This window comes from Watersipora subatra, chromosome 5 (genome assembly GCF_963576615.1).
Source record: "Watersipora subatra chromosome 5, tzWatSuba1.1, whole genome shotgun sequence".
NCBI classification, from domain to species: domain Eukaryota; kingdom Metazoa; phylum Bryozoa; class Gymnolaemata; order Cheilostomatida; family Watersiporidae; genus Watersipora; species Watersipora subatra.
In genome coordinates, this window is record NC_088712.1 from 46,458,812 (window position 1) to 46,481,631 (window position 22,820).

Here is a 22,820-nt window from a genome sequence, read left to right on the forward strand (position 1 = left end):
TGAATTAGTAACTCAAGATGGTAGAGTGAAGCCCATCGCCATGGCAACACAAGAATAAGGAATGCTAAATAGGTTGAGAGCAATAAAACAAAGTGTACAACAGAACTACTATGAAACATGAAAAATGTAAACATGCGAAACACTGTATTACATTGTCTATTGGGCTGCGAGGATGGGTGGGGTATCAGTCAGTATGAGTAATATCACACATTGTGTGTATGAGTATTAGTTACAATACATTTTTATCATATTATGAGTTATATGCTCATGGCAGCCAGAAATACACAAATTTGTAGCGCCAAATAGCCAAGATATTTAAACAGACGCTTAGAGGCATTTTGTTAACGTTTATTATTACATTGTAATGCAATACTATTTAAATAGAGGTGCTTACTTTTATGTCATCAACATAAAAATATTAATTAAATATATACATAATAAAAATATTAACATAGAAGATTAATCAATTTGGACCTTTTCAAATTTCAGTAATACTATTAATATGTTAGAAGAGGCTAATTTTTTTGGTTGCATCGAAGTAGTTTTTACAACATTTCAAGTTACAGCAGCTGTTTTTTTGTTATGGTAGAACAGGCATGAGTTGTGGCTGCGTTAAATTATAAATTACAACCTTTTTACTACATGTAAATTTTAGAAGTTGCACTCGATTTTACATATTTGGAGTTGTCTTCTTGTACAAAGTTGATCTTAAATATTTAATTGCAATTTCTATGTTATTTACAATTTTGAATATTTTTTTTAATATTTTTTTTATGTTTTAAAAATAATCTTTTTCAAAATTTGCTCAACAACGATTTACTAATATAATATAACAATAACAAAAAATAGCAAACAAACGTCGACACAAGGAGCCACAAATCAGAGCCATCGAGTGTACACTCGATGGCTCTGCCACAAATGCGTGCCTGGTGCGGCGCTTCGTCTGTTGTAAGAGGAGCTGGTAGGTCGTCAGTCTATATATTTTCATGACTAACCGTCCTGTGAAGGAATCTTTTGATTACTAATCGACAAAGAGTTTCAGTCGAACGTTTCTTATTCGAATACTTTTGATGAAGGATCCTTGTCAGGCACATGCCTGTGAAATTCAAACGTGCTTACAAGGTTGGATTTTTAGTTTTGCACGACGTTAGAGTGGATTTAAATACTAGATCAGATTTTCCCACAAGTAACCACACAGAGAAAACAAGCTTGAGAAATCTTTTTTCTATGACTTTTGTCTCCTTTCTTGTTTGTTTTGTTATTTTTTATTTAGTTAGTGTTTTTTGGTATTATACTGATTCAATAATAATTCTCGTTCTCCATTTCCCTTCCCGCTCTTTCAATTCCAGTTCATTAGCTTGCTCCTTTCCATTTTTCATACATATGCATTTCCGAGCAAAATAGGTACTGGTGTGAGCTTTTCAAAGAACAGCATTTGGTTTTACTGAATATTGTGAAGGTTCTGCGACATTTTTTTATATAGACGGAATAGTTTATCATGAAACTTATTATTGTTTTTCTGAAAAGACAGTTGTCCTCCCCACTCCTAGAACTTTCATCATCATTTTCTGATCACATCAAAAATTATTGAGCTATGTTTCAGATGCTAAAATGTAGAAGGCGAGCAGGCCGTATCATTTGGTGTAGCCTATCTAGGTTTTTCAGTGTTGGAATTGTCATACCATTCATGCATTTGTGCCAGCACTATGGGAATGTCATATGGTGACTTTTGTCTGTCTTGGGCAGATGTTGTGGCCCACAATTGGTCAATATTTGCCTATCATGCTTTTTACATGATATTGATGAGAGTTTGACGATCAGTTTTGATAGAAAATTGCTTGCCATCTTTTGTTCAATTAAAATAATTTTTCATGTTCTCCATAATTGACTATGAACTCGTACCTTGAGCGATATGAGAGTATATATCGCACATTATGATTGTTAGCGCACTACAATAGACTACATGAACATTATTATGCATATAAAAATGTTATATTTTGCATAGGAGATTTTAACATGCTTCCATGTAGCTGTTGCCATTCGTAGAGTTTATTGAGCCAATTTGCTATCAAGCCCTATGAATATCTATGACCGGGATGTCTTTTACCCTTTCATGGTGCAATCAGTTCAATATACAATATGCTTGGGTACTAAGACATTTCAGTTGACCTTTTCTGCACTGTTTTACCACTCTGGACCTTGGTTCAGATCTTTAGCCAGTTATCCTACCATTGTGTATGATAGTTTTTGTTCACGCACTAGAAGCATTTTGCTCAAGCTGACTTCAATCAACACGGCTTCTCCAACTGATTCAGCTGCTCACTGAAAAAACCTCCAATAGAGGGAACAAATGGAGCAGCAAGAGGAATAGATATAGTGGCAGATGAAAATGTGAATGCAATCAATAGAGAATAAAGCAGGGGAGCCACACTTAATTTTACTGCTTTTGATTCAATCCTCCAATTGTGAACTCATTACTTATTATGCTTCAGGACATTCATAGGAGCTAATTCTATCACTGAGGTTAAATCCCAACAATTGCATTATTTCAAACTGCTCTGGATGACCAACAGGAGCTCCTTTCATCTCTACGGCGTTATTGCTCTTCACTTTTATGGAGACTGGTAACCTGACAGTTTCGAGTTTGCCGGGAGAGATCGTCAGGTGTGAAAATTAAGCACAGAAAATAATTATGAATAACAATTCTAACATCCTTAATTCTAACATCACAACTGGTACCCTGACAGTTTCGAGTGCTGGAAGAGATTGTATTAATTAATTATATGCACTATTATTGCAACATCCTGGGAGGCGAATTATTTGCCCCAGTAGTAGTCTGCCGGTTGGCGAAGCTGAATGTAGTGTGTTCGAATCCCATATGAAGCAATCTTTTTTCCTAACCTCCAAATGTGGCTTCAGACTAACAGACCAAGCTCTTATGATAGAAAAGATTGTTTCCGTAAACAGTCACTGTTTACTAATTCATTAAATTGTTTTATATTAATTCATGTAAACATTTTTTTCAAAAGTGATGTTTCTTAAAGACACATTAATAGTTTGCTTTGTTGTATGAGGTTCTATTGCATAAACTCGAATGAACTGATATAAGCTTTATGATCTTCACCTGCTACAAGTGTTGCTCTCTTGTCTTGCAATGATTCTTCAATAGGTCAGACTAAGTTGATTCTTCCATGGTGAAATACAAGTTAATATGGATATCTGATGATTTGATGATACATTCATCGGTTTGGTACCTTCCTTTTGACAGCCATTGGTTGGCTGAAGATACTGTTATCATTTAGAATTTGTGAATAGCACTTATCGGTAGCTCTATCACTCAATGCCATGGTTCACTGCATAGAGCAGCTAATCCTAGTTATTAATTAGGTGGACATCCTTTGTTTCAGTTGTAACTGTTGATCTGTAGCAACACTGGCAATGACCGAGTTCCTGTAGCCATTATATCTTCTCTGCCACAAATAGGTTTGTGGTTTGGCATTTTTGATATGCCAATTAGAAATGTCTCTCTTCTCATTTTTTATTTGATGTGTTCCGTTTACTATTTTACTTTCGGACTGTACCGCACCAGTAGCATTTCCATTTAGTGATTGATCAGCTGCCTCCTTTTTACACAGATTTTTTGTACCCTTGGCATTGTCTTGAGTCATTTAGACTATGAACTACCCCAAGTTTCATATTGTCTGTTGCATAACCTAACCTTTGCTATTGATCTCATGACAACCTTCTTTCACAGGTCTACCATTTTGTTAACTATACCAAACCTGTCTTATGCTGGAAATGTGCTTATTTTGTGGTAGACAAACGTCTATGGGTTTTGCTAATGACAACCTACATGTATAACCAAAATCAAACAATAGATGTACCATTACCATATAATTAACACTACTTATTCAGTCTTATAAATATAGATAAGATATTCATAAGTGGTCATTGGGTTATGTTAATGACAACCTGTATGTATAACTAAATGTAATGTATACCATTACCATATAATTAATACTTCTTAGTCAGCCTTATAAATATAGCTAGGATATAGTACTATTTGCACAACAAATATTTAAAATAGCAGAGTTCATAGTCATGATATAGGATTAGAGTTATATCGAATTCTCTGTAAAGGAGGGTCCAGTAAGATATGCATAGAGTATTAATAACCTCGAATATTGAAATTTTTTGCTATGGCTTGCATGCTGAAAATCATATCAATGCAGCGTGTGTCATAAGTATTGGTTGGTATTGTCTAGGCTGTTGTATTGATTAGATATGTAAAGGGTCTTGGGGATTCAAAACTTGCAGACCTTGAGTAGTCTGATGTGTGCAGGGTGTTGGTGGTCTGATGTGTACAGGGTGTTGGTGGTCTGATGTGTACAGGGTGTTGGTGGTCTGATGTGTACAGGGTGTTGGTGGTCTGATGTATACCAGGTGTTGGTGGTCTGATGTGTACAGGGTGTTGGTGGTCTGATATGTACAGACTTGTAGTGGTCTGATGTGTACAGAGTGTCAGTGGTCTGATGCGTACAAGATGATGTTTAACAGGTTCACTGAAATTGCACCTGAGTCAGTATTATCCTTGTCTTCAACTAACTTGTCACTTTTTATGGCAGCGAACAGCTACCAGGAGGCGAGGTGCACAAAGGTGTTCGAGTCCATGTACAGGTGCTGCATGAAACATCGGGCGAGGTCAAATGTTTGTGACGGTATCAAGATTCCTGCAACCTTTCTGAATCGTGATCCTTCAAAATCTGTTTCACAATAAAGTAAAAAACCAAGAATACCTAGGTTAGTATGTGCAAGCTGTTTTACTTTAGACCGTTGGATGGTTATTGTGTTATCTCCATTCACCAACATTTAACTAATTTAAAACTCCATTCAAGAAGACTCCTCTGTCAATAATTACCATCAAGAAAAAGGTCTTCCAAATTCTCTACGCTTACTTTAGCAGGAAGACCCTAGGAAAAACAGCTACAACTCAGCGACTGTAGTTGTTGACTTTACTGTAATGTATATACAGCTAGTCCACACTTAATGGTGAAGGTTACGATCTGAAGACTCCATCATTATTCGATTCCGTCGTTAAATGAAATCCATCCCCCTTTTATGTCTCTTTTGCATATGTAGACTATTTACACTTTTCTTTTTTTTTTACTTTTTTTCTTTCTGTACTTTTGATTGATAATAAAAAGTAATAATAAAAAGTGTCTTTACTGCTCTAGATTTTTTTAATAAGTAATAAATAAGAATAATAATATAAATCATTTATATTGTTCAAGTCGAATAATGAGTAGTTAAAGGTTGTAAACTCGGTAGAGTCATGAAGGGGTAGGGGGCTACAAGCAGAGTTGTTTTTGAAGTAGGGGTTTGAGATATTGTCAAGGTTTTCAAGTGCCCTAAAGCAATATCTCAACAGCTACATTAACAGTATAGTAGAGATTATGATGTCACTTTTATTAGCTTTTTGTTGTGTCTGATTAGTGCAGACATCTCATATTCATTGGCGGCCATGTTTAATTAAACTCGCAGTTGGTGGAGAGGTCAGAGCCATAGTTTTTCCTAGTTTAGAGGACTCCTTTGCTTGCTTGTAGCAAGTATCCTTTGTTCAAAATCAATCAGCTACTATGATGTTATTAACCTAAGACTGGTGTAAAAGCATTCACTGCATTTTCTTTCCTATGAGCTGTTCCTACCTCTTTTAATAGTTAAGTTTAATAGAGTTATTTCTACCTCCTGTACCAGTTAAGTTTGATAGATCTATTTCTACCTCTTGTACCAGTTAAGTTTGATAGCTATTCCTATCTCTTGTAACGGTTCAGTTCGATGGAGTTATTCCTATCACTTGTAACAGGTAAGTTTGACAGAGTTATTCCTATCACTTGTAACAGTTAAGTTTGACAGAGTTAAACTTAACTTAAACTTGTACTTAACTTAACTTCCTATCACTTGTAACGGTTAAGTTCGATAGAGTTACTCCTTCACCGGTTAGGTTTAATAGAGCCCCATACCTATTAGTCATGTCTTCAATGTCTCCAGGAACCTAAATGAACAGTTCTGATACCAACTTGGGAATAATTGTGTCTCTCAATACTCTGTTTTTAGAGGATTCTCATGTAAATAGAGGTTGAAGATTTCAGGCTGCACAAACTAGACAACTAATGATTATAATTACTGTAAAACCTCTAATTGAATGCTATGGCGCTCTTTTTTCAACCCTTCCTCTATAGTGGTGGTCAATTGGAGGCGGTGTTCAAATAGAGGCTGGCGGTGTATTAGGGAAAATAAATTTAGCCTTATTACAGGCGAAGCGAATGTCGCCTGTATTTTGCTCTCTTTTTCCGGTGGAGTGATATTAAACCTTTTGGATGCAATAAATCTGCTAACTTACCTCTAACTTTTTGAAGATCTCCTAATAAGTATGCATTGAGAAACCGAGAAATAACTTTACCAGTCGATATCTATTGCTTGTAATTGACCTCAGCAGTTGGCTTTCGTAGAGAGAGGTTGTGCTTTTTTCCACTCTCTCACAGCTTTATGTTAATAACTAACTTTATCACAGCAACTACTTTACTTAGCATTCTGCTTCAATTGGATTGCTGATTATATTATTCTTGGATATTCTGTACTGCAAGTGGAGGAAGCGAGGGTGGTGATATCTCTATGAGCCACCCTCGAATCGGGTAAGTGCCTAGTACACTTTCCGATATGGGACCTAAAAAGGGAGCAGCTAAATCGACAGAGAATAGTGATCAGGAAGCCGGTCCAAAGCTTATTGACATTGACGAAAAATTAAACCTAATTCTTACTAAGCTTGGTAATATCGAATTTCGTCTCAATTTAATTGAGAGCAAACAGTCCGATTTTGAAAAGTCTCTCAATCACGTTCATCAAGAAAATGAGGGCATTCAACTCAAGCAGAGAGATTTATCCAAATCCATAGTAGAAATAGAATCTAAAATCGGTAAACTGGAAGGCTTAGAGTCTCGAATTGAAGCAGCAGAGTATGCTGAAAGAGCAAAATGTGTCGAGTTAAATGGGATTCCATATGATAAATCGGAAAATCTGAACCTTGCTTATCAGAAATTGCTAAGTTCCTTAAAATCTGATAAATTACCTACCACCATCGACAAGATATACCGCATTAGACAAAGCAAGCGCATCATCATAATGTTCACCCAAACCAATCAGCGCAATGAGTTCTTCCAGCAATATCGAAAAAACATTCAATCCCTCTCAGCACTTGGTTTCAAACAAACAGGAAGGATCTATATCAATGAAGTATTGAGTCGTGCTCAAAGCACACTTTTCTGGAAAACCCGGCAATTTAAAGTGGAATACAACTATAAATATGTGTGGACATCTAATCAAAGAATATATCTGCGTAAAACTCCTGACTCGGATGCCATCCCTATAAACTCTGAAGACGATTTAGAAACGCTAAAACTTCTTTAAATACTCCATTGAACTTTTACTACTGAGCTTCCTGGCAAAATGGCAGATTCTGAATTGGATTTAGATCTAGATTGTCATGGATACTGTATTAATGATTTTTTGTTCAGCCAGAGTTTCTTCGCTGACAAACTTTCAATACTTAACGTGAACTGCCAGAGCCTTAGAAATAAATTTTTTCTTTTTGAACAATTTCTGGCATGTTGTAATGTTCCTTTTGATGTTATTTGTGTAACAGAAACATGGTTGAATGATGACGAGACAAAATTTTTTGAAATTTCAAATTACACTTTTTCAGGTGCGCAACGTGCTACACGCGGAGGTGGAGCTGGGATCTATGTGCGAGATGGCATTGGTGTGGAGGTGTTGCCGGCTGTGGACATTGCTGGGTCTGACACTCATTCTGTTGGACTGCATTTTGGTGTTTATGCTTCACCTATTATTCTAACTGTGATTTATCGGCAGCCCAGCGCAGGTGTTGCTGAATTTCTTGATGATCTTGAACGCCACATTTCTTCTTCTCACGCAAGTAATCACATCATTGCTGGTGATATCAACATTGATTATTTAGACAATTCAAGTGATGACTATGCCAACTTGTTAGCAACTTACTGTTTTTATAACACTATAACTATTGCAACCCACCATTTTAAGCCCTCAAACAAATGGACGTGCTTGGATCACATTTTGACAAACTTTGTTAGTCCGACAGTGACATCTGGAACTATAAGCGCAGACTTTAGTGACCACTTGCCCACATTTTCATTTTTTCACAAATTTAAAAATAATCAACCCATCTCCCGAAAAACTACTAATTCATATCCTGTAATTGATTATAAAAGTCTAAGAATCATGCTTGAAAACACTAATTGGGACAAAATCTTTTCAAATGATGTCGATTACTTCTATAACGCTTTTTTTGACAAATTATCTGATTGTTCCCAGAAATGTAAATACCAAAAATCAGTAAACACTAAATCTAATCAAACTTTCTTAAAGCCATGGATGACTGAAAACCTTTTGTTGAGCGTTAAAAAGAAATATCGTCTTCATAGAAAACTTCAATCTAACCCACTTAATTTAAAATTGAAGTGCCAATATAACAAACTTAGAAACGATGTTAGCAGGAATTTGAGGGACTCCAAATATAATTATTTTTCGCAAGCTTTCAATAGCTGCACCAGCTCAAAGCAGATTTGGCAGCTTGTAAACTATGAGCTTCTAGGAAAACAAAAGACAAATAGCCATAAACAGCCTTCTAAACTGATTTGTTATCTTAATCCTGATGAACTAGCCATAACGGATGTTGAAAAAGCTAATGAGCTCAATTCCTTTTTTAGTAATATTGGTAAAAGACTGGCCTTGAAATTTGTAAACTTAGTACCTCAACCCCCTATCCAAAATCAAGCATTGTGGCTTGAAAATAATGCTGGTGAAGCTTTTGAATTCCAATACATCGATATAACTGGTTTATTAAAAATTGTAGATACAATAAATTCAAACAAAGCCTCTGGCCTAGATCAAATTACTGCTAAATTTATGAAATCGGTTTCACAGAGTATTGCTTACCCTTTATGTAAGATTTTTAACAAATCACTAGAGACTGGGAAGGTACCTGATGCACTTAAAAAAGCTAAAATATTACCTTTGCACAAAGGGGGTTCTTTAAATGAATGCGGTAATTTTCGTCCAATTTCAATTCTACCAGTCTTTAGTAAAATATTGGAAAAACTTGTTAATCAACAAATTGTTGATTATTTAGAAAATAAATCACTTTTACATAAAAACCAATTTGGATTCAGAAGAGCTAGAGGCACATCTGATGCCATCTCAACTTTTACTAACCAAATTCTAGAATCGTTTGACCGAAGTGAATGTGTTATAGGAATTTTTATAGATTTCAGGAAGGCCTTTGATACGATCGATCACGCAATATTATTTAAAAAACTAGAGCAATTTAATTTTAGTGAGTTAACCATCAGATGGATACAAAGCTATTTAACCCGCCGAACCCAAACAACAAAAATTAATGATACTTTTTCTAACGCTGACAATTTGACTTGTGGCGTACCTCAGGGCTCGGTGCTAGGCCCGACTTTATTCTTAATTTACATAAATGATCTTTGTGATTGTTTAACTCATCTAACTCCTATATTGTATGCTGATGATACCAATTTGTTTATGAGTTCAAAGAACCTAAACGACGATTTACCTAAAGTCCAATCTGATCTTGAAAAACTAGCTGATTGGTGTCAAACGAACAAATTAACCATTAACTTTGACAAAACCTGTTTTACTGTTTTTAAAAATTACCAGAGCAAAATTAAATTTGATCAGCCTATTCTTTTTAATAACACTTTTATTAAAGCAATTGATGAAGTCAAATTTCTTGGAGTGTCAATTGATAAAAATTTGAACTGGTCTTCCCACGCTCGTAAGCTTTTATTAGATTTACGGCCTATATCAGGCATCTTTTACCGCATAAGTGCTTTCATTCCAAAAAAATTGCTGATTATGCTTTATTACACACTTATTCACTCCAAATTATGCTATTCAATAGAAACTTATGGCAATGCATCCAAAATTCATCTTAGCAAAATAATACAGTTTCAAAAGAAAATTGTCAGAATCATTAACCGTAAGCCATTTGGATTTCCAACAAACGATTTATTTAAAACCTCTGATATTTTAACTATTGATAAATTGCATAAATATAAGTTGCTTATTCAAGCCCATAAATTATTTTACTCAAAATGTGATCCAGCACTACCATTTTATAATACTCGTCATCAATTACTTTCTCTTCCCGTACCTAATCATCTAACTTTAGCCGGTCAACGATCCTCAAACTTTGCAACACCTGCGCTGTGGAATCGACTACCTAATTCAATAAGATCAATAAAATGTCTCGGTAAATATAAGGTGGAACTGAGGCACCATCTCCAGTCTGGAGAGTGAGTGTTACGGTCTGGTTTTTGTGCTGCTGACTCGGGCTCGCGTACCACTGGCTTTGCCATTTCGCAATGGGCCCCATCATCATTTCTTACTTATTGTTATTTTTTCACGCATTGGTTAATTATATTTTGTCTCGAGTATTAATTCAATTGTGTAATCTTTAAAGGTGAAATAAAACACACACACACACACACACACACACCTGCGATGATATTATAGCTTGTGTTCTTCTTTGCAATTAGTTGGAATTTTCAATTTTTACTTCATTCTAAATTTGAGGAGATATTTTTATTTTATATCCATATTTAAAAATATTGCATAAAAGCTCATTGCACTCATTGATATGTTTGCTACAGTTTGCAGCCAAAACTAGCTTTTTATGTGCAATGGAAGTGGAGTTATGAGCATCGATCCGTTGTAAGCCATGTTAAAATAGCCGAAAGGATGCTATTAAATAACATGCTATAATTCTGCATATTTATAAGTTATATAATGATAGTCTATCAAATGATACAAATATATATATTCATGAGCAAGTGACATAAACGAACCATACTTATATTACATGCAGAAACCAAAATTAACGTTTTTAAAGCCAAAATATTTCCATCGTTTGCTCGAATAGCTGCGATATGATTGTTGCTTTCGATGGAACGAACATATTCTAGTTTTCCAATACCTTCCACAATATCTTCTGGCCTTAACTCTTCTTCTGCACTGCTGAACTAGGAGATATTAGCAAATGCAACGCGTAAAAGTTTGCTCGCTAAATGTAACCTGTGGCCCAAAACTTGCAAACCATTTTCATATGCATGTTCTTCGAAGTATTAAGACCGCATTAAACAAGGAGCTACCATTAGCCTGAGACAGTAATTATTTCTATGTCGTTGCTTTCAAGGTTCATCTACCATTGTAAACTTAAACCGTTTTTTATATATGTAGGCTACTTCGAAGTAAAAAGACCGCATTAAACAAGGAACTACTATTAGCTCAAGACAGTTATTGATTATTTCTACGCTGTTGCTTTCAAAGTTTTAACGAAACAAAAGCGAAAAGCTTTAGAGTTGGACAACGAGAGAATTGATTGTTATTAATGCAAATGATAGATTATTAATACGATTTGTTACATTTTACGGATCACTTGACATTATGGGTTCATAAAGATTAAAAATAGTCAGTGGCATTTAAATAGAAAGTGGCGCTCTATTTTTCAACCCTTCTCTTGTAGTGGCGGTCAAATAGAGGCGACGTTCAAATAGAGATGGCGTTCAATTAGAGGTTTTTTCGGTATTCGAATGAACGTAGCTATTAAAGATGTTTTTATTATTTTATATTTGCTGACTTTGTCAAAATCATCAGCATCAAGATTACTGATAACTCTTGATTAATTATTCAATCAAAATTTAGAATTTGAATTCATAAAATTTGCATTTATTGCCTTTTGCTTTTACGGCTTGGTTTAAATACTATAATGTTTAAAATTGTGCAAATTTAGTACTTGACTAGCAATAAGCCTGGGGATGCCTGGAATATTGTGCATTTTTAATGGATAGCTAGCCAGCCATTTTAATTGATCGTTCTAAGGAACTACACCGAAGTTTTGAAACGAAATGTTTTTAGCGAAAATAGCCTGGTTCTCATATCGGCTGCGAGACCCCGACGGTAATCTTGTGCAGCAAAACACTTGCGATGCTAGACTCCACAGCTTCTGTTCACATGAAGCCGCATCACTAATAGTTGCATAAGAAATATTCGCTCACCATGTTGTTTCGAAAATGCTGGCGACCTGTACAGTGCATTTCGGGAAGGTTTTGCCTGTGGCTCTTCACGAAAGTTGAACAGCGCTGAACTCTTGCGTTGACCGGCGTGTAGGTTCACATTTCACCGCTGATAGCCCTGCGGGGCTGTCGCCGGTGCTTGCGGTGTATATAGGAACCAGGCTTTAGCAGACAGCACCGCAGTAAATTATTACGACACACAATAAAAGTACCAATGCAATTGGAAATAGTACATACGATTCAACTACCTAGATTGCGCTATTGTTGATTCTTTATCGCTTGAACACTGTGGCTCCAAATTGTTTCTTTTTTTAATAATAACAATTTCTTTTTAGCAGCAAATGTTCCGTTGTAGAAAGAGTTGCCCATCTTTAGCGCAATCAAATCCGTTACATCGTATTTACTATGACAAATAGCGTTAGTATTTTTTGCATGTCGCTTTATGTGCCTTGGACTATATAAAATGCAAAAGCCGCTAGAATCGTGCTCGCTAACGATTTGTTTAGCCAATTAAAAGCGTCTCGTCGACAATTTCAGTGTGCATGCACAGCTCAGACAATTTTGTGAGTATCGGCCGAATAATTCTGTGTTTTTCGTTCATTTCGTGATTTCGGTCAGACTGAACGAAAAATCAATCGTTACGTGTGGCCGTACCTTAACAATTCATTGACCAGAGTCGACTCTAAGAAAGTACCAACTATTATTTCTTGTAATTATATTCATTGACTTGTGTGTAATTTACAAATATTACCGCCTTGTTTTGTGTTACCTTTATTTCAGTCGGAAAATTAGATGTTTTCCCACTTCCAAATATGTTAACTTATTGTAATGACATTGTTGGATTCAAAATACTGAATCGTTTAATTCTTTCATACATCAATGATATGTCTTAATTCTCAAGTACCAGATATCGTACTGATGGTATATGTGATATGCCGTGATAATTTAATTTAATTTTGTACCAAAAGATGCACTCAACAATTGTATTGCTAAATCTTTAATTTTTTTTCAAACTAGATAATATGTATACCTAAACTTGGTAATTTCAAGTCTTGTATAAAATTTGGTTTTTGTATTATGAAACTACATTGCAATACCTTTTTATTGACTTATTTTTTGTGTTTTTATATGTAAAACATCATGTATAAAAATTATTATGGTCTTCCCAATAAAAGTATATATATATATACATGTGTATATATATCACATATATATCTATTTCTCAATTTTGTGTGTATGTGTCTGTATGTCCAGCTATAGCTATTAATATGTTGGATATAAAGAATCCGTAGCACAGTGAATTTGATCTCGGATTCTCTCTTTCGCCCGTCTAATGCCTCACCAATTAAGCCACATGAGATTGATGGATTCGTTAGGCAATATATGTCGTTATATGGTTGCAAATACGCTATCAATCTCCGTTACCACTCAACGTCATGAAGGGCGTTACCACTCAACGTCATGAAGGGCGGTAGCGTCATTTTATGTGTGCTCAATCGTGAGTGCAAGTAGTTAGCTCTTATTAGTAAGCATTCTGAAATTATCCATTAAAAATGTGCCAGGCTAATAGCAAGTGGCAGGCAACTACATTATCTCTCATTGTTTGTAGGCTGATTTTTAATACCCAACACCGGGGCATCCAGCTAGTATATGCATATATATAAATCTCAAAGTCTGTCGTTTGGTCTTTCCAGCTATAGCTAATTAATATCTACACGTTGCTATGAAGAATTCGTATTGTAGAATATTTGATCTCGGAACCTCTCGTTCACCAGGCAATAACCTAACCCATTGAGCTACACAAGATGCAGTAGATTCAATGGGCGATGTGAATCGTTATCTAGGTTAGAATATGCATAGGACTGCCTTACAGCACAACGTTGCTAAAGCCTGCTTTCATGGCTCTTATTACTAGGTTTAGCAATAGGGATACTTATACTAGCTTACTCAAATTAGTCATTGACAATGTGCCAGGCTGATGGCAAGCGTCAGTCAACTACATTACCTACCACTGTTTATAAGCTGTTTTTAATACCCAAGCAATGCCGGGCATTCGGTTAGTATATATAAATTGCAGATCGGCAAGTTTGACCAACAGATCAGTTACCACGAGTGAAACTTATTCCATGTTGTATCAAACAGGTATGGATGTGCGCAAAGGTTCCTCTCATCCTAAACCTTGGCTGGAAGATACCAAAAGAATTACGGTTGAAGATTTGGAGAAGATCATACAAGGCCCAAATGGTATAACATTCCTGCCCAGTAGATCAATGGATGAAGTCTACCCCGGTGTATACATCGGAGAGCAGTAGGTGTTATTAGTGGAGTACAGTTTAACGATGAACCCTTAGAAAGTTCTAGCAGATTTTTATCAAAAAGTATCATTTTTCTATCATTTGCAATTGTTTTTGATGTTTTACGTGATCTGGCTGCCAGGATGTTTCAAGATAGCAATTGACAAAACATGATCAGAATTAAAACGCTGAGAAGAAAAAAGAGTGCGAAATGATGTCACTAGTTGTTATCGCTGCTGTAGTTGATATTGGCTATTGTGTCCGTTGCAGCGTTACTCGTCTCTATTCTGTTGGTCTCCGCAACTATCGATGTCATAATTGTATTTTCGCTTTATCTTAGCGTTTCAACTGCGATCAAGTTTTATTGATTTTAATTTTGAAACATCTTGGCAGTCAAACCACCTCAAAAGTCAAAAACTGTTACTCTCTGATGACATCAACTAAAATTTTAGATAAGTTCATCTAGGCTTCCTCGATGGTCGTTGGCTACCTGATGAGATTAGATTATCTAAGTCAAGTTTTGCCGATGTCATCTGTGATTTGTGATTATTCATTTACCCTTAAGACTGGATGTTTTCACAACAGACCTGTGTCATGGCCATCAAGTTTGTCTCGCAAGATGCGCATGCATTGTAATTCTTTGACTTGCATCTGCTGTGAAAGGATATTTTTTAGCTATTGACTTTTGTCTCTCAATAGCATTTAAATGAGGCTTATATTTTACTAACAGTTGAGTTATACTATACATGGGGCTCAGTATATTCATATGGGTCCAGTGTACATTACATACTGCGTAAGAGCATGTAATGGTGTCCACTGGTTAGTCTGTAAGCGCCCACTAGTGGACTTTTTTTAGCCATTTTACATGCAGTACAAACACTGTTGTGGACCATATATGCTTATCGATTTGTCCCTATAATAACCTATTGATTTGCCTTTCAATTTACTGGAGGCCTGTATTATATTAGATTCATGGAGAGACAACTCGGTATGTGCACTCTCTATAGCCTTGCATGATGCTTACTCATATTTCAGTTTAGACAGCGTAAGCACTATGTCTAGTTCGGGCTGAGGCCAGCCGTCATGTTGTAGCCCAGAGTCATGGTGGTTTGCTGGTTTTATGTGTCGAGCATGGTTGTATTTTAACTTTTTGGTTTTTGCTTTGCTGTTTAATATGGGTAAGACCAGCTAGTCGAGACAATACTAGTAGATTTGGTTGCTTCACCGATAACGGATAAGCAATGCTGTACAAGTTTAGTCTACTAGTTCTGCCGAGGGCTCAACATGCAGTCAATGCAGTAACTAGTTCTAAACTTGACAGTTTATAAATGTAGTTTAAAATTTGTAAATTGTGCAGTTTCATTTAACCAAAGACGCTGTTCTTAACTTCATGCATTCCTTGCATAAAGCCCTGTCTTCAGCCAGTTGATGTTCAACTACCATCATTCATTCTATCCAGCTTCAGCTTCAACCTTTTTGGATTAACATACTCATAGTGAGAGCTATTATTTCTCTTGTGCCATTGCACCGATGTAACATACACAAGCTTCTGATCAAAATCTTCATTTCACAAACAACCGGTATGCCACTCACAGGCTATCATGTTAGTCTATCTGTCACTCACAGGCTATCATGTTAGTCTATCTGTCACTCACAGGCTATCATGTTAGTTTATCTGCCACTCACAGGCTATCATGTTAGTTTATCGGTCACTCACAGGCTATCATGCCTGTTGATATGACACTCATTGATTATTATGTTGTTAGAGAATGCATAATTTACTGCTAACAAATCACTTGTTGTTTGTTAACCTTGTTGTTGCGTGTTCAATCGCCTCTCAATTTTCCTACATTTCAGGCTGAGCATGCGAATTTATCACTAGGGTGCCTTGTTTGCGCGAGTATCATTGTCTAGTTTGCATTTTTCATGGTTTGCTTGTAGTGTTGTAAGGTGTTTTGCATTGTTATTATAAATTTTAAAGTGTTTTACTCGGGTAATGTATTAATTTGATCTTTTAGTTTTCATTTCTTCTTTAAAAATTACAAAGCTTAGGTGATGCATACTTAGGTGATGCTAAACTTTCTGCGCTAATTGCTTTGTTGTGCTGATAACTCCAAAATGTCTGTAAGGGTGTTGTTCATGTTTAATACTGTATTTTATGCGGGTCTAAGCCTGTGTTGCAAAAGGGAATGTTTAATGTTTGTGTGAATCGAAGATAACAGGTATGCTTATCGGTTATGTTCCAACCAGCTATAGTACGCTTGTGCTGATTGGTTAGTTAAGCCGACTTGCTATTGTCTTTTAATTGCTATCTTCTAGGGCTTATGGCTATGATGGATACTTGACCGAAAAAAGATAAATACCATTTTAGAATCGGCTTGCTGTTCAATTATTATTAATATTTCATTAATTTTGAAACGCCTATATGGCTAATCTAGGTTCTGGTTTTTCTGTAACTGCGATGGTTGAGGTAGTTGGCACATCTGTCATCGCTGTCATTGTGGTTCTCATCACAATATTTTTAATGCATACAATGTTTACTGTTAGATGACACCGCTGGAAATATAAATGATGGAGTTTAGTTGTCTGAGTTTGTTAATGTTTTTGCTTTCTACAAACTCATTTGGTTAGACTTTTTGTAATATAAACTTTGGTTAACTGTATTGTACAGCTTTTTCAGATTTAAAATTTTTCACATTTCAGTTTAATACCAAATATATTGTTTAAATGATACAAATCCGGTTATCCCAGCTACTAGTTGTTAACTAGTTTTGTCCTTGATGTCTTCTAACTAGTTTGATTATCTAAATAACCAAATATATTGTTTAAATGATACAAATCCGGTTGTCCCAGCTACTAGTTGTTAACTAGTTTTGTCCTTGATGTCTTCTAACTAGTTTGATTATCTAAATAACCAAATATATTGTTTAAATGATACAAATCCGGTTATCCCAGCTACTAGTTGTTAACTAGTTTTGTCCTTGATGTCTTCTAACTAGTTTGATTATCTAAATAACCAAATATATTGTTTAAATGATACAAATCCGGTTATCCCAGCTACTAGTTGTTAACTAATTTTCTCCTTCACGTCTTTTAACTAGTTTGATTATTTAAATAAAATTGTATCCTCCTTTTAACTCCTAGCACATGTTGGTAATCTAACATAGCATCCAATCTGAACATTGCTGACTTACATTTGAGAGTTATCCCCTCGCCGAAGTTACAGCTGTTATAAACGATGTGTTCTTATTATATTTAGTCAGGCTGCGGTGAACATCTTACAGTTGGAAAATCTTAAATTCACGCATGTGCTGAATGTGGCTGTTGGAAAGGACAAGTTTCACTCCGACACCCATGCTGAGATGTACCGAAAGACTAACATAACGTTTATGGGTGAGAAGTCCACAGATCTATGTCGTGATTTTGATTAAAAAGGCTCTTCTGATGTAATAAGCTGCAATGGTTCAACTTTCTAACCTAGTAATAGTAACACCAAATTATCAAAACTCTCCGATACTAAGCACTTCATCCTTGAAACTTTCGCTGCCACACTACGTCATTAGATCTCAAGATACCAAGTTATTTCATTCTGTACGTTGGAAAAATATTCTTACATAAGAAAATTAATAATGCATTTTCTTGACTTCATCCCACAAGCTTAATGACTAATGCATTATGCAAGTTAATATATATGACAATAAAATTAAAGTTGATTTATTTGAAGCTATATACAAAAACTAAACTATATGTAAGAAACTAAGTAAAATCATTCATTAAGAAGAACTGGTTTTTGTTGTCATGTAAAAGACAGGAAAATTGATGTGTAGTTTAACATATAGAGGTCGTGATTGAGGCCCACTGGTCTAACTTAAAGTCACATAACTTACCTATATATCTTTAATTGTAATGGACATCTCCACTTTCTCTCATTTTGGGCTGTTTTTTCACCTAACTCTCACCTTCACAATAGTTATGAGATCGCTTCCGGGATTTTTAAAAAAGTCGATCTGAACACATTTGCTCATGTTTTTTGTTATTTGCTGTTTTGATTGCACTACATGACTCCTACCACTCCCTGATTACAAGACTCTTACCACCCATACTCTTTTTCTCTAGTTCAATAATTTTCAATAAGCGAAAAAAGGAAGGTACTAAGCACTGTTTCATATTTTTGGAGTCAAAAATATTTTTGAATTACATGCTGCAATTTCTCAAGAAGCATCGGATGTCGTATGAAGGGAATTACTTTGTATGTCAAGACGCATTTTGCTTAAATTTTGATGTAGTATGACGACCAATTCATGTGTTGAAATGATCTTTGGTTAAGCTTTAACTGTACGATTATACCTTGACATACGAGCTTAATGCGTTCTAGGACTGAGCTTCGTATGTCAATTTACTCGCGCCTCAATGCACTATTTCCTATATAAAATAACCAAGTACCAATTAATCCGTAACCATATTATGAAAAACCAACTAAACAGGATATTACAATGGAAATCCGTTTTTAATTGCTATAATTCAGTACATACATTAACAAAGACCTATTTATTTGTTATGATCTGCAATAAATGTAAAATCACTATGTACACCACTTCATGGAGTTTTTGAGACATACATGGTGAGTACCGCATGTGTGAAAGAGACTTGAGAGCAATGCGTTCAGTTCACTAAACTTTTGTGACCCTACATAATAGAAACTTTGAATTTAACTTCAATGAATTTAGCTTACTAAACACACACTTAAAGCTAAGTTTTAATCTTTTACTAAACTTTAATTTTGTCGTCTTGTTTTTTAGTATCTGTTTTGGTTGTACACTTTTATCTTGCCTTCAATGTAACTTGGAGCCAAATTTTTAAAAGCTTTTATCAAACTGATTCGAGGAAAAATATTGAGCGATGCTTTTGTCGAAAACGAACTCTCACATACTTGGCCATATAGTGTAGCGGCCATCGAGAACCGGCTCGTATCTCAAAGATTACTTGTATCTCGAGCAAGAAACTTGCTAGAAGGTCAGCTCGAGTTTCTTGCATATTGTAGGGGGTAGGGGTATGACTGTATCATTATACTGGAGAAAGATGTGCTTCTATTTGTTGTTGCCGCCTAAATTCAATAAGTAATTTTAATTCTTTCCGTATGAACCTCACACAAGAGTTGCATTCTTTTTAGCATTTTTTGCGTTGAGCAGACAACTTTTTATTTTAAGCTAAGCTGGTCTGTCTTCCCTTGGATATTTTAAACTGTTCTTGCTAAACATTCCTCAATGGTAACGCATTGTTTCAAAGGAAATGCAACCGATCCGAAATTTACTCATGCATGATGTGGGCGTGCCAGTCATAAGCATGTATGAGTCGACCGTGTGTGGGTTACATCATATATCTCCATTTCCTATGTTACAGGGGTCAAAGCAGACGATACAGCATTGTTCAACTTATTACCTCATTTTAGTTCCACTTCCAAGTTTATACATCATGCCATATCATCTCCAGGTTAGTTGCTAGTTCCAAGTTTATACACCATGCCATATCATCTCCAGGTTAGTTGCTTATTCCAAGTTTATACACCATGCTATATCATCTCCAGGTTAGTTGTTAGTCTCACAGTATGTCTGATTGGTTACACGAATCTCTTGTTTTTTATACATTTGCTTTGCTTGGATAGTTGCTATATCTACTTTCTCTATGGCGATCAGGCAACGAAATATTATTAACATTTTATTAACTTAAAGTGTCTATATGGCTAATCTAGGTTTTTTCTTCGTAGCTGTTGTGCTTGAGGTAGTTGGCACTTTTGTAATCGCTTTGGTTGTAGTACTTACCTCAATGTATTTTATGCATGCAATGGTTACTGTTAGATGACACCTCTGAAAATACAAATGGGCGGAGTTAAATCGTCAGAGTTTGTAAATGTTTTCACTTTCTACAGATTCCTTTGGTTGAACTTTACAATACAAACTTTAGATAGATTGTATAGCTTCTAGCAAGTTGAACTGAAGTACATTTTGGTTATTTTTATGTGTTTTATCACAATCCAAACACTGATTTGGTTCGTCCTTGCTGAACATGGGGTCAATGGCATCCGCTTCATGTTATTTCTAGCCTTTTTTCATCGCTAACATTTGGAAAAGGTCGCAACTTTCACTAAACAGGAGTCATCCTCGATTAGTCCAACATTTTGTGTGATTTGATCAGATAGCCTTGTAGTTACTATAAAATGTCATGGTCTCTTTGTGTGCAGGAGGCAAGATTCTAGTGCACTGTAGAGCGGGAGCTAGCCGTTCAGCGACTGTTGTTATAGCCTACCTCATGCTCAAACAGCACAAGACAGTATCCGAGGCGACACAACTTGTCAGGTACAAAGACTTGTTCTATTCCTCTAATCACTGTAGACCACTGAAAACTATCAACTTCTGGTGATGTCACTGCCACAGTTATTATTATAATCATTATTAATATTATTCATTTATATATGTTGCGAGTTGCGTTATTCAGAGGCTTGGCTATGGTCACATTTTATCACCTGGGCATTGCTGTCGTATTGCAGACAGGAAGTTACACTGTTTGCTGATGGTACTACCGAGTTTCCCGTTCATGAGACTTGAATTTTGATTTTACAATTTTGAAAGAAGCACCATAGTTTTTGTGCTGCTTGGACTAGTTAATAACTGAGATTGTAACAGAAACATTTGGTGTATACTAAAACTTTTTGTTTGGATTTGTCCATGGGTCAGTGATATAGTAATTATGCGATCAATTGCATATCCATGATACCAACCAGTTCGGTATAACCCTGAAATTGTGTGATTTGCATATGATGCGTTCCCAATTCTATGATATGGGTTTGGATTTGTTGTCGCCCATACCCCCCCCCCCCCCCCGGCATATGAAAGTGCTCGAAATCATTGTTGGCTGCCATTACCTACGACTGCCACATGGCAGCCTGTAAGGCTGCCGTGTGGCGGTTGCAGGTGATTGAGATGACAGCTTTGAATGCTGCCGTTACCTAAATTGCCTAATGCTTCGGTTGTCCGATGGTTCCCAATAGCTTGTGAGGCTGGCATTCTTAGCACCATGAATATGGTTCTCAACTGCTCCTTCAGTGTTATTCTTATTATTAAAAAACCAGAAGTTACAATAAGGAATACACTAAACTAACTTGCATCGTGAGTTGGTAAATTATTGTAGGGTTATGTCATATAGGGTATGCATGGATACATTACTAGCATTAGCTAATACCTGCTCCAAGCTGTTATTCCTTTGTATCGAAAACTGATACAGAAAAAGTAGAGCACTTTAAAAAATTATGCTTTAGAGTTATGCTACCCTGATACAGACAGTTACGACCAGTGCCTATACCCCCTAATGCGGAAGAGCTATATATATTTTTAAATATTTGCTGTCTAAGACACTCAGATTGCATAATCCATTGCATAATCCATTGCATTCCTACTTTCCTAAAATTCAGTACACCTTATACCAGACATCAACACCTTGTCAATTGACATAGAACAACGTTACGCAAAAAATGCTTTTTCTTTCAATACGCATAATTTACTTTACTACTTTTTATCTCCTGCTCTGATTTGCTTTAAATGGGATTTAAAAATTGATTTATGTAAATAAAGGTAATATTTATCCGTAAGGTTCTATTGCAGAGCTAAGAGAGAAATAGCACCGAATCCAGGCTTCCTGAGACAACTGTGTAAACTACAGGAGCAGATAGATGATAGGCAAGAGATGCATAAGAAAAAGACCTGTTGTATCTCTTAAATCTTCTTTTATATCCGTTATTTGATTTGGATTTGTCAGTCCCTTTCACTCCGTCATCTCAAGAGACAATCGCTCCACATCTGTGCTCTTTTATCATCTCCCTGTGTAGCGTTGACATGACCATGGCATATCATATGACATGGTGGCCATTTGGCATGGTATGCATATGACCATGTCCTTCCTCTACATATATATTAAGTTTAAAATTTTTTATAATATATTGTTTTGTGCAAACCACACAGTATTTATTTAGTTTTTTTTAATCATGACAACTAATCAGCCTTATTCAAGCTTTAGCATGCCAATCTATGAGATGGTTTTAGCTATGTCCATTGTGCATCATTTCTTTAATGTGCTATTTTGTCCAAAGTCCAATTTTCATTGAATATCCAGAGTTTTCTAGAACATAGTATTAATAGCTAGTTGTCTTCTAGCCATTTTATGGCAATCAGTAATGTGCTCTCAGATATATTCTTGCTTAATAAATATTATTTTGAATTACATGTGTTTGACATTGTATCAGGTAGCAGAAGAAGCAGACAAGCTGAGAAGGCCAACCTCT

At 35.8% G+C, this 22,820-nt stretch overlaps 2 protein-coding genes across 2 annotated transcripts; both read left to right on the plus strand.

The window, feature by feature from the left end:
* The first annotated feature begins 4,668 nt into the window (after window positions 1-4,668).
* Window positions 4,669-22,761, plus strand: LOC137396437 (dual specificity protein phosphatase 3-like). Its single transcript, XM_068082718.1, has 6 exons — window positions 4,669-4,800; window positions 14,337-14,502; window positions 17,748-17,881; window positions 19,889-19,978; window positions 20,727-20,841; window positions 22,144-22,761. The coding sequence occupies exons 2-6, from the start codon at window positions 14,339-14,341 to the stop codon at window positions 22,256-22,258; spliced, it is 618 nt and encodes a 205-aa protein (XP_067938819.1). The 5' UTR covers window positions 4,669-4,800; window positions 14,337-14,338; the 3' UTR covers window positions 22,259-22,761.
* LOC137397406 (uncharacterized) lies at window positions 6,718-7,464 on the plus strand. Its single transcript, XM_068083696.1, has one exon. It carries the CDS (start codon window positions 6,718-6,720, stop codon window positions 7,462-7,464), a length of 747 nt encoding a protein of 248 aa, XP_067939797.1.
* Window positions 22,762-22,820: the final 59 nt, after the last annotated feature.